This window comes from Elephas maximus, chromosome 7 (genome assembly GCF_024166365.1).
Source record: "Elephas maximus indicus isolate mEleMax1 chromosome 7, mEleMax1 primary haplotype, whole genome shotgun sequence".
NCBI classification, from domain to species: Eukaryota; Metazoa; Chordata; class Mammalia; order Proboscidea; family Elephantidae; genus Elephas; species Elephas maximus.
This window is the reverse complement of record NC_064825.1, coordinates 61,782,414-61,794,678: the sequence shown is the minus strand read 5'-3', so window position 1 is coordinate 61,794,678 and position 12,265 is coordinate 61,782,414. Positions and strand designations below refer to the sequence as shown.

Here is a 12,265-nt window from a genome sequence, read left to right as displayed (position 1 = left end):
TTTTTAAGTGATGGGTAAAAGTTTGATCTTCCTTCCCAGCCCTTACCCATATGTAATTACAGCTTCAAGCCTGAAATCTGCCTTTCCCAAACCAGTGGTTTACCTTGTCCCCCAGGAGTCAACAAAGGTCATGAGTTGAAGGAAGGTGGAGGAATCTTTCCTCATTTTTATAAACGCCTTCCTCTATTTTTTTTTTATTCCTCTATAAGGGCATGCCTTTCCCATGGAAACATCAGAACGCTTGAAGTTCCCTGTTGAGGTTTCCTGAGCCTGATATTTTCCAACCCAGAAAGGACCCTATGGGGGCATTGGTCCCGATGAGGCTTCATGCAGGGGAACAGTCTCTTAGGAAGGCAGCTGCCTTCAGCTACTTTTACGTGGCCTGGGGAAATTTACATAATGGACCAATTCAGCCAAATGTCAATATTTGGTCGAGTGGATATAATAAAAATTTGAATAATATCTTCAACTTTTCAGGCTTAAAAGTCAAAAGCAGAACCCTCAGATTTCCTTTGAGTCCACTGTTTTACATTTTTTGAATTTACATCTTTACTTCCTCTAAAAATCCAAGATCAGTCAATTTTGATACACAAAAAAAAATGGGGATGTTGCGTTTGAGCTGGCTCTAGGGGATGCCGCTCCACACTCACACACACGCAGTGGTCGTTCTTTTCCTTATTCTGTCTGGTGATATGGAAACATCCTCCTTTGCTTTTTTTTTTTTTCTTGAGAAAACAAAGGAAACATCTTTCAGAGCCAGGAGACATCAAAACCCACGTGGCAGTTGCTGCCAAAATAGCATTACTTGACCCAGAAGTTCCAGAGGGTTTGCCTCAGCTGCTAAGGGAGCTGCTATACCCGGGACAGAGTCTCCTCAGGCCAGGAGTCACCGTGAAGAGGGCTGGCAGTTGTTAACAGTACTAGAAAGGGCCAAGGGGTCCACCCAGTAGACAGACAGGCAGCTTCATCCCACATATCCTCCAGGGCCACTTGCACATCACACATAAATGCCATTGGCTCCTCAACATTGATTTTCGGTGTGGAAAACATTAGAAGGGAAAGTTTAAATGTCTTCCTGTTAATTTTATGTAGACAAATACAATTCTTTCAAAACCTATCAGTGCTGTTCAAGACTGTGTGACACTTAACTTTACAGAGAACAATATGAAACAAATATCTATTTTAGAAAAATATTTACTTTGGCTGAAATACTTTCAACCCCCAGAGATCTAATGAAGAAAATGGCATATTGCTGCTCCTTGTACTTTGTAATGTGATGGCCAAGACACCCTCTTTCCCTGAGGGAGCTTGGTCCAGGGCTGCATGGGACATTTTTATATTAATGTTTTCCGTTCAAAACACACAATTGGAAAATACAGGCCATAATGTTGGGCCATAATACAGATTTGCTGCTTGGCTAAGAAAGCCTGTGAGCTTTGCTGGAGCCAGCAGACCCAATGAGTCCTCAGTGGAGTTCCAAATCTGAGTTTGTGGACACGCAGGCAGGGATACAACATTTGTTAGCCTTAAAAAAATGTACACTTTGTGGTAATGCCTTTATTGAGTTATATTGCTCCCATTTTCTGATGCCCTTTTAAGATAAGAATTGTTTGGAAGCTTTATTTTTGACAAGAATTTTAAAATTCCTCAAGGGGCAAAAGATATTTTTTAAAAATGAATTACTTTTTTGGAATGAAGGTAGAACTTGTTTATGGAAGGCTTATATAGTTCAGAAACTCATCTCTGAAGCCCTGAACACAAGGGTCCTAGGCTATTTGAAGAAATGATTTCATTTTATTATTCTCTAAAAGCTTTGATCTTGGGAAATAGAAATTGCCTTTCTTTCATTAATTCAAACCCAGATGCTGCCATGATACAAAAAAAGATGTGTATCTAAATTGTCTTTATGAGGAAGTCACTATCTTGGACATGATGTTCACTTGATAGGAAAAATCATCAATATCCCTATGTCCAATGCTGGTTTGGAAATAACTTCAATATGATGGGTAATTATTGGAATAATAACTATGATAAATTTAGTATTGAGCCATGAAGAAATTAACTTTTTTTTTTTTACTACCTTTATGGTTTGGAATAAAAAATTGAGTTTTCAAAAAAAAAAAAAAAGGATAAAAACTATACCGTGTATTATAAACTATAAACTGCAATGTTAATTATCATTAAAAAAGCTTCATACTGATAAACATACTTTTTTCAGTTGTCGGGCCACACTCATCTGTACTTCAAGGAGAAATCCATCATTTGATCGAGTTTAGGGAAGCAATAGCAATGACTGAAGAGGACAGTATCTCTGGTCCATGTCCCTTCGGTCTGTTCCTCCCTTTCCTACCAGGAGGAGATGCCATGAGTCAGCATCTGTTGGGAAAGTTTGGCACTAGCCTTTTGATGAGCTGGGGGACCCCGATGCTGCTGAGGCTTGGCCAAGGTGACTTTAGTCAAATTGTAGGTGTGGCTCCCAATCTTCAAAGGCCTTGGGGAGTGTTTTCAAACTTGGTCTTAATCTTTCCCAGGCCCAGAGCTCCTGGACACATACAAGTGGGAAGACAGAGTGAGTGAGGGGACAGGGGTGATTATATTGCTGGTTTAGTTTCGCAACCCATATGTCCAGGGAGCCTAGGCAGCAAGTGGCAATTGAATCTTTTGGGTGGAAGAAAGAAGTGGGTTCCTGCCAAAGTTCTTGGGAGGGTCTTGATCTGATCTCTTAGAAGACTGAGTGAAGTGAACGTGACACCTGACATTAGAGAAACCATAGGCAGATCAGTGGCGCTACTCAGAGCCTCTCTTTGCCTCACATCTGCCCTGGGTTTAGAGATGAGGACCTGGACTGACCTTCTGCAGCTTCTACAATGCAAGCCAGCCCTCTCTTTTTCTGTTATCCTTTGAGTTTTCCTGCAGGTCTTCCCTGGTTCACTTTCTCAACTCGCAGGGCAGTTTTTCTCTCCAATTATTTTATTTTCTTCAACTTTACTCTCTCACTTCTTCCACAAAGATCAGCTTATCTTGGAACGCAGTTGTATAGAAGGTGGAATGATATGTGCTATCAATGAAAGGCCTCATTCTTACATGCCTTTTATCCAGGAAGTGCATATCTGGGACATACCAGAGTCCCTTCAACAAAGCAGGACCTCTGTGGCAGGTGTCACTGGGTCTCTGGCTAGGGAAGTACCTGGAGCTGACTGCTAAAGGCCATTGCAGGGCTATCACTCCTCTTTGGCCCTGTTAGAGGATTAGAGGAGGAAGAATGAGAAGGTCCTGTCAGAGAGAAAAGTTGCATCTCAAAGGCTTTCACTGGCCACTCAGCCTCTGGCTGTGCTCCATGCTAGCAACCAGCTCAGGAAACTTGTGAGAGAGGGGGAGACATTAACCAGGGATCTGGAGAGGGACAATAAGCCACAGGTGGGGCCATCCTCTTAGGCTTGAGTGCAGGTGGCAATTCCAGAGGCTGGACACTCCCAGGCTGGACACTCCCAATACTGTCCCCCCTCCAGTGGCCCTCCGTGAATGGGTGGCCATGGACAGCTAAAAGGCCTATAGAACTCTCAGGATCCATATAGAGGTTGCAGACATTGTGGCCATATGCACATCCATATTCATGTCCTTTTCTCAATTCACTTAATAACTTTCTAAAACCTTTTTTGAAGGTTCTAATTTTTTTTTTTTTTTATCAAGGTAGTTGAATTAGGAGGAAGTTAGGGTGGAAAGAAGGGTGGTAGACTGGACCCTAACTATTCTACATGGCAGGACTACTTTAAGGGAGGGAGAGACAGACTGGAGAAGGCACTGTGGCAACATGAGTGATGTGGGGACCTCATGCAAGGAAGCAACTGATGAAGGGTTACATTCATTCAAACTTGATTTGGTAAGTTCTCCCCGCTCCCCACAATCATCTGCAGTAATTCTTCCTGAAGTGAAGTTTTAAGAAAAGGGACAGATAATCTCTACTTAGTATTTTTATCTCTAAGTATATTCTTAAGCATGTATTCAATATTGAATATACCACAGACTGCCAAAAAAATGAACAAGTCAGTCTTGGAAGAAGTACAACCAGAATGCTCCTTAGCAGCAAGGATGGCGAGACTACGTCTCACAGAGTCTGGACATGTTGTCAGGAGGGATCAGTCCCTGCAGAAGGACATCGTGTTTGGTAAAGTAGAGAGTCGGCAAAAAAGAGGAAGAACCTCAATGAGATGGACTGACACAGTGGCTGCAAAAATGGGCTTAAGAGTAATGATCGTGAGGATGGCACGGGACCAGGCGGTGTTTTGTTCTCTTGTGCATGGGGCTGCTGAGGGTTGGAACTGGCTCGACGGCACCTAACAGCAACGTTCTTAAGCACGGAAATTTACTGTTTGCACCATTACTTTGGCTCAGAGATGAGATAAAAAAGGCATCCAACTTAAACTTTTGAGCTGTCAGTAGAATCGGAATCATGTTTTTCCTTCAGGGTTTCTTGTGACATTGTAAACTCTATCAATTACAACCATATACCAAAAAACCCCAAACCCACTGCTGTTGAGTCAGTTCTGACTCATAGTAACCCTACAGGACAAACTAGAACTGCCCCATAGGGTTTCCAAGGAGCGGCTGGTGGATTTGAACTGCTGACCATTTGATTAGCAACCAAGTTCTTAACCACTATGCCACCAAGGTGCCATAGCCGTATAATCAGTGCTTTTCTCTAGCTTATGTTCTGTTTAACTGTCAATGGATAGCTCTCACTTCTCTCTTCTACTCCCTATTACCCATCTTGCTATACTTCCCACCTCACATATTAAGCATTAAATGTGCTAAGAAGCCCTATGAATGACTTCCCCAACCCAGCTCCCATCCCACTGTCTCCACAGATGGCCTTGATAAGCCACCTTCTGATATTCCCTTTTTCTGTAATCTCTTCCGCTTGAATATAGGCTAGGTCTATGACTTGCTCTTAACCAACAGTATGTGGCTGAAATGACTATGTTACTTCAGAGGTTATTTAGAAGAACTTTATGGAGCCCTGGTGGTGCAGTGGTTAAGAGCTCAGCTGCTAACCAAAAGGCTGGCAGTTCAAATCCACCAGCCGCTCCTTGGAAACCCTATGGAGCAGTTCAACTCTGTCCTATAGGGTTACTATGAGTTGGAATAGACTCGATGGCAATGGGTTTTGTTTTTTTTGGTTTTGCAGCATCTACCTCGGCCTCTTTGCAATGCTTGCTCTGGTGGTAGCCAGCCTCTATGTAAGTAGTCTGAAGTTTGACTAACTTGAGAACTCCATATTGTGAAGAAGTCCAAGCTAACCATGTGGAGAGACTACGTGCAAAGAGATGGCCAAGCAGACTCCAGCTGTTCCAGTCATCCCAAATGAGGAGGCAGACATGTGAATGAAGAAGCCATCATGCACACCTAACCCAGTCAGGCATTCAGATGGTTCCAGCCACAGCTGCCATCTGACCGGGAGAACAATCACCTACCTAACCCCAACAAACCCACAGAGTGATAAGGGATAATAAATTAATACTTAAACCACTAGGTTTTGTGGGGCTTTTTATATAGCAATAGATAACCATAACACCCACCATCACAGGACAGGATAGCCATGAAGACAGCAATACATTTTTCATATCTATATTCTGTCAGACTCCTTGGCTTCAGTGTGAGAGTGTAACTTTCTTCTCTTCACATGACACATAGTTCTAACTGATGGCCATGAAGTCTAAATCATACCATTTTGAGTCATGATTGTTGGAGCATTTTGAAAACATTCACATTGTAGACACTGCTCCTTTTCCTTCCCCTCAACTCCTGGCCACACAGCAGTGTATTTTCTGGATATCACACTGCCTGCTGAATGTGTCCAGTTCACTGGCTGGGAAGGTGATTTGCCAACAACACACACCTACAGAAGACCTCCTAAAGACAGAGGCAATAAGAGGAAGAAGCTGAGAATCAGTACCAAGAGGCTGGGGGAAGACACCTAGTCTCTCCCCATCTCTTGGTACTTGTTTTCCCTGAGGTCTCTTCCTAAGATCTGAATTGGGTGTTTCTCTTTCCACTGTCTTTTCCATTTTTTCAAGGTACTTTAATTTTCCTCTCTATTTTTTTATCCTGGAAAAGATGTTGGAGAATCCCTTTCCCCCCAAATTCAATGAGACAAAGTGGAAATTTTTCAAAAGGAGCATTTACTATGAAGCTAATGGGAAACCAAACAAAATGCAAGAGAACAGAGTCAGAGTTGCAGATGGGCTCAGGGAGTTTAGAACCAGCCTGTGGCCACAGCTGGACTGGCTAGGCAAAGCTTTCCTAACCACCTGCCTGCCATGCAGACAGGCCCCTTTGCCTGTTGGCTTCTACAAAGCCACCTTCTGTTTCATACCAACAAGTCAGCAGCATACTCAATTCCTTAGTACGCCACGGCTGCTAACTCTCTGGGCAGGAAGATCCTGGAGCGGGGAAAAATAGGCACAGCTGCCCCAGGATCTCTCACCCTGCTTCCCATTGCCAAGAACATGTCAAAGTTTATTGGGGGTGGCTGCCTGATACCTATTGGGGCCAGTCTGGCTTCTCTGAGGTCATTCTTCTGGGCTCTTCTGCTGGCTCTAGAGACATTTCCACTGACTATCCTGCTGACACTAGCCCTTCATACTTTGGTTCTAAACTTTAATATGGTGAAGGATGCCTGAGTGAGGAGGGGTGGGAGGAGAGGAAACTTGGGCAAAGAAAGTTGAATTCTTTTCATGTCATCAGACATTGGCAGAACCTTTGGATCCCCGTGGTTGAAAGCCAATCAGAGATGGAAATGGGTTAGGCAGGCTAGGGGATGCATGAAGCTTGAGTATAATAACACTGACCCCAGACAACCATCCATCTTTTTAGATCTGACATCAGGGTAGAGGTTCTTGTACTAGGCAGCTGTGGCAGCAAGAACTTTATGAAGACATGTAATGATCTTGCTTCTACCTAGTTTGTCTCATGCTGAAATGTGAATTCAAATGAAAATAATGAGCTTTCCAGAAAGGGAAACTATAATCCAACTCTGGACTCTTCTGCAGAGGAACTGTATGAAGAAGGAAGTATTATCTTAGAGAAGTGGTGCAAATGTGCGGATGGGGGTGCCTTGCCCCCACAGCAGGAGAGAGGGGACCACTAACTGACAGCCCCCAGTTTCCCCAGGGTATGCTGAGGCCTTTGGTTTCATCTGTATGGAGGCAGAAGCAGAGATGAGGAGCACAGCTAGCAGTGGGTTGGTGGACACTGTCATAAAGGAGACTGAGCAATGGATGAGATACCTGGGGAGAGCCCTTGACCTTCACTCTTGTAGGTATTTCCATTCCCCAAGTGCTGTGAAAGTATCTGGATGTGACTGGAAGTGGAAAGGAAACCTCTGTGCTGCCCAAGGCTGTGCCACTGGGCCGTTGCATATGGAAAAACCCCAGAAGGCACTCAGGCCAAGGAGGCCCAAAGGCTGTGCCTTCCCTCAGGGATGGTTGTTATCACTCCTTGGTTTCCTCTCACACAATGATACACCTAATTCTGAGGCTGCTCCCTCAGTGGACAAATGTACATGGGAAATGACAATTCTGATTGCTTGTGCCATTGAGATATATCCCTCTCTAACAGGAATGAAAACTAACTTTCATTCTAATGCCAACACCAGTTAAAAGCAAGTAGCTGCTGACTACCTAGAAAACTGTGTTGGGGATTCTGACTCCTCAGAATCTGGGTTTAGCAGACAAGAGGGCCATGATCAGCTAGTACTTTCTGCCTTGTACATGGGTGGGGGCAGTGAATTTGCTGTGAACTTGCCCTAGATTTTTTCCAGGGGAATACCCTACTTGCCCTATTACTTTCCTGGGGTCATTCCTTGCAAAGCTGGAGTACTTCTTGGGGTAAGAGTATTTTCTGGAAACAGTCATTAGCTCAAAGGTAGTCCATTGTGAATTGAGATCTGCTGCCTACTTAGCACCTGGATATATTTTTAAATATTCTGTCCTTCCAGGGCATTCTGGCAAATAATGAACATCATGTCAGAGTAACTGTTGCCATGGCACTGCTGTGTCCCCACCACCAAGGGGTTTATATCAATCAATCACTAAGAGTCCTGGTACTCTGGTACTCTTGGTGCTCTCAGTAATCTCACATTATCTACTGGTTTCTTCCATAGTCCCATCTTGGTTCTTGACCATGAAAGACATGCTTTCCCTTGCAGCACACCACCTTGGGCCACCTGGAGAAGGGGGCTGGACCATTCATGTTCACCAAACCCAATCTGGAAAGAAGGTCAGTTATTGCTGTGGTTACAGCTGAGGGCTTGGTCACTGTAGTCATCCGGGTGTTGTTGGATGGGAAAAGTTATTTAAGGTGTTTGTAAGATGGTTGTCCTACTGTGTCTTCAGCACAAGCAGTCCTCTTACCCACAGTCATCGTTTCTGTAGGAAGAAGAAACAAAAAAGAATGCTTTGGTTTTCATTCATTTAACAAACATTTCATTCATGCGTGTCAAACAAGTGCCAGGCAATGTGACAGATGCTGGGGATACAGAGACCGTAAGTGAGACACAGATTCTGCTTTCAAAGGACTCACAGTGGAGAATTACACCGTAAGAAGCTGGATAATAAAAAAAAAAAAAAAAAAAAATAGAGGTGTGTATAAAATGCTGTAGGAGGAAGGGGATCGAGGAAGAGAGTCTACAGAGAGGCTTTGGAAGGATAAGCCGCAGGGGCCAGGTCACTTAGGCTAAAAAGGGGTCTATTAAGCAGAGAAGGGCAAAGGCCATTTTAGGCAGAGGAAAAAGCCTGTGCAAAGACATAAAGGCAGGATAGGGCATGGGACACTGGAGGAAACATAAGAATTTAGGGACTGGACTGTAGTGTGAAGAGTGGAGTGGTAGGAAGTAACTGAGGAAGGGGGTCTGAGTGGTGCAACATTCATTCTGTGTTCCCAAGCTGTGAAGGGTGGGCTCTCTTACGATGGAATCCTAGACTTTGACTAGCAGGATCTCTTGTGTTTCACACTTGGCCCAGCATTAAACTTACTTCAAACTTAGGACATCTTCCAGTACAGATTAAGAGTATTAATGCTGTAGTAACAGAGCAAAAGAAAACTGGAGTCATTTCCATGGATAAAATAATAATAAAAAGAATACACACCAATATCACTCTAAATGGAGAGAACCTGAAAGCATTTCCCTTGAGAACGGGAACCAGACAAGGATGCCCTTTATCACCGCTCTTATTCAACATCGTGTTGGAAGTCTTAGCCAGGGCAATCAGGCTAGACAAAGAAATAAAAGGTATCCGGATTGGCAAGGAAGAAGTAAAGTTATCACTATTTGCAGATGACATGATTATATACACAGAAAACCCTAAGGAATCCTCCAGAAAACTACTGAAACTAACAGAAGAGTTTGGCAGAGTCTCAGGTTATAAAATAAACATACAAAAATCACTTGGATTCCTCTACATCAACAAAAAGAACACCGAAGAGGAAATAACCAAATCAATACCATTCACAGTAGCCCCCAAGAAGATAAGATACTTAGGAATAAATCTTACCAAGGATGTAAAAGACCTATACAAAGAAAACTACAAAGCTCTACTACAAGAAATTCAAAAGGACATACTTAAGTGGAAAAACATACCTTGCTCATGGATAGGAAGACTTAACATAGTAAAAATGTCTATTCTACCAAAAGCCATCTATACATTTAACGCACTTCCGATCCAAATTCCAATGTCATATTTTAAGGGGATAGAGAAACAAATCACCAATTTCATATGGAAGGGAAAGAAGCCCCGGATAAGCAAAGCACTACTGAAAAAGAAGAAGAAAGTGGGAGGCCTCACCTTACCTGACTTCAGAACCTATTATACAGCCACAGTAGTCAAAACAGCCTGGTATTGGTACAACAACAGACACATAGACCAATGGAACAGAATTGAGAACCCAGACATAGATCCATCCACGTATGAGCAGCTGATATTTGACAAAGGACCAGTGTCAATTAACTGGGGAAAAGACAGCCTTTTTAACAAATGGTGCTGGCATAACTGGATATCCATTTGCAAAAAAATGAAACAGGACCCATACCTCACACCATGCACAAAAACTAACTCCAAGGGGATCAAAGACCTAAACATAAAGACTAAAACGATAAAGATCATGGAAGAAAAAATTGGGACAACCCTAGGAGCCCTAATACAAGGTATAAACAGAATACAAAACATTACCAAAAATGATGAAGAGAAACCCGATAACTGGGAGCTCCTAAAAATCAAACACCTATGCTCATCTAAAGACTTCACCAAAAGAGTAAAAAGACCACCTACAGATTGGGAAAGAATTTTCAGCTATGACATCTCCGACCAGCGCCTGATCTCTAAAATCTACATGATTCTGTCAAAACTCAACCACAAAAAGACAAACAACCCAATCAAGAAGTGGGCAAAGGATATGAACACACATTTCTCTAAAGAAGATATTCAGGCAGCCAACAGATACATGAGAAAATGCTCTCGATCATTAGCCATTAGAGAAATGCAAATTAAAACTACGATGAGATTCCATCTCACACCAGCAAGGCTGGCATTAATCCAAAAAACACAAAATAATAAATGTTGGAGAGGCTGCGGAGAGATTGGAACTCTCATACACTGCTGGTGGGAATGTAAAATGGTACAACCACTTTGGAAATCTATCTGGCGTTATCTTAAACAGTTAGAAATAGAACTACCATACAACCCAGAAATCCCACTCCTCGGAATATACCCTAGAGATACAAGAGCCTTCATACAAACAGATATATGCACACCCATGTTTATTGCAGCTCTGTTTACAATAGCAAAAAGTTGGAAGCAACCAAGGTGTCCATCAACGGATGAATGGGTAAATAAAATGTGGTATATTCACACAATGGAATACTACGCATCGATAAAGAACAGTGACGAATCTCTGAAACATTTCATAACATGGAGGAACCTGGAAGGCATTATGCTGAGCGAAATGAGTCAGAGGCAAAAGGACAAATATTGTATAAGACCACTATTATAAGATCTTGAGAAATAGTAATCCTGAGAAGAACACATACTTTTGTGGTTACGAGGGGGGGAGGGAGGGAGGGTGGGAAAGGGTTTTTTTATTGATTAATCAGTAGATAAGAACTGCTTTAGGTGAAGGGAAAGACAACACTCAATACATGGAAGGTCAGCTCAATTGGACTGGACCAAAAGCAAAGAAGTTTCCGGGATAAAATGAATGCTTCAAAGCTCAGCGGAGCAAGCGCGGGGGTCTGGGGAACATGGTTTGCGGGGACTTCTAAGTCAATTGGCAAAATAATTCTATTATGAAATCATTCTGCATCCCACTTTGAAATGTGGCGTCTGGGGTCTTAAATGCTAACAAGCAGCCATCTAAGATGCAGCAATTGGTCTCAACCCACCTGGAGCAAAGGAAAATGAAGAACACCAAGCCCACATGACAACTAAGAGCCCAAGAGACAGAAAGGGCCACATGAACCAGAGACCTACATCATCCTGAGACCAGAAGAACTAGTTGGTGCCCGGCCACAATCGATGACTGCCCTGACAGGGAGCTCAGCAGAGGACCCCTGAGGGAGCAGGAGAGCAGTGGGATGCAGACCCCAAATTCTCATAAGAAGACCAAACTTAATGGTCTGACTGAGACTGGAGGAATCCCGGCGGTCATGCTCTCCAGACCTTCTGTTGACACAGGACAGGAACCATCCCTGAAGACAACTCATCAGACATGAAAGGGACTGGTCAGCGGGTGGGAGAGAGACGCTGATGAAGAGTGAGCTAATTATATCAGGTGTACACTTGAGATTGTGTTGGCAACTCTTGTCTGGAGGGGGGATGGGAGGATAGAGAGAGAGGGAAGCCGGCAAAATTGTCAAGAAAGGAGAGACTGAAAGGGCTGACTCAAGACGGGGAGAGTAAGTGGGAGTAGGGAGTGAGATGTATGTAAACTTATATGTGACAGACTGATTGGATTTGTAAACGTTCACTTGAAGCTTAATAAAAGTTATTATAAAAAAAAAAAAAAAAAGAATACACATATAAACTTTGGGAGAGTAGTAAACATTCTCAAACTGAAATGTATGTACTGCATTTCAGAAATCAAACACTCACATATGAGACTATAACTTAGGGGAAGTAATAAAATTCAGAGATTACACTGAAGAGGGAAAAAAAGGAAAGCCATGTCCAAATTTGACCATTGGCTTTAAAGTGTGTGGATACATATCCCCTGG

The 12,265-nt window shown here is 43.0% G+C and overlaps 1 protein-coding gene across 1 annotated transcript in view; it reads right to left on the bottom strand.

Moving 5' to 3' along the window:
- Positions 1-5,328: 5,328 nt before the first annotated feature.
- Positions 5,329-12,265, bottom strand: part of SYT9 (synaptotagmin 9) — a 207,140-nt gene continuing 200,203 nt past the window's right edge. The window contains exon 7 of the mRNA XM_049890275.1: positions 5,329-8,426. Coding sequence (XP_049746232.1) covers positions 8,418-8,426 — 9 coding nt within the window. The 3' untranslated portion in view covers positions 5,329-8,417. The remainder of the gene's footprint in view (positions 8,427-12,265) is intronic.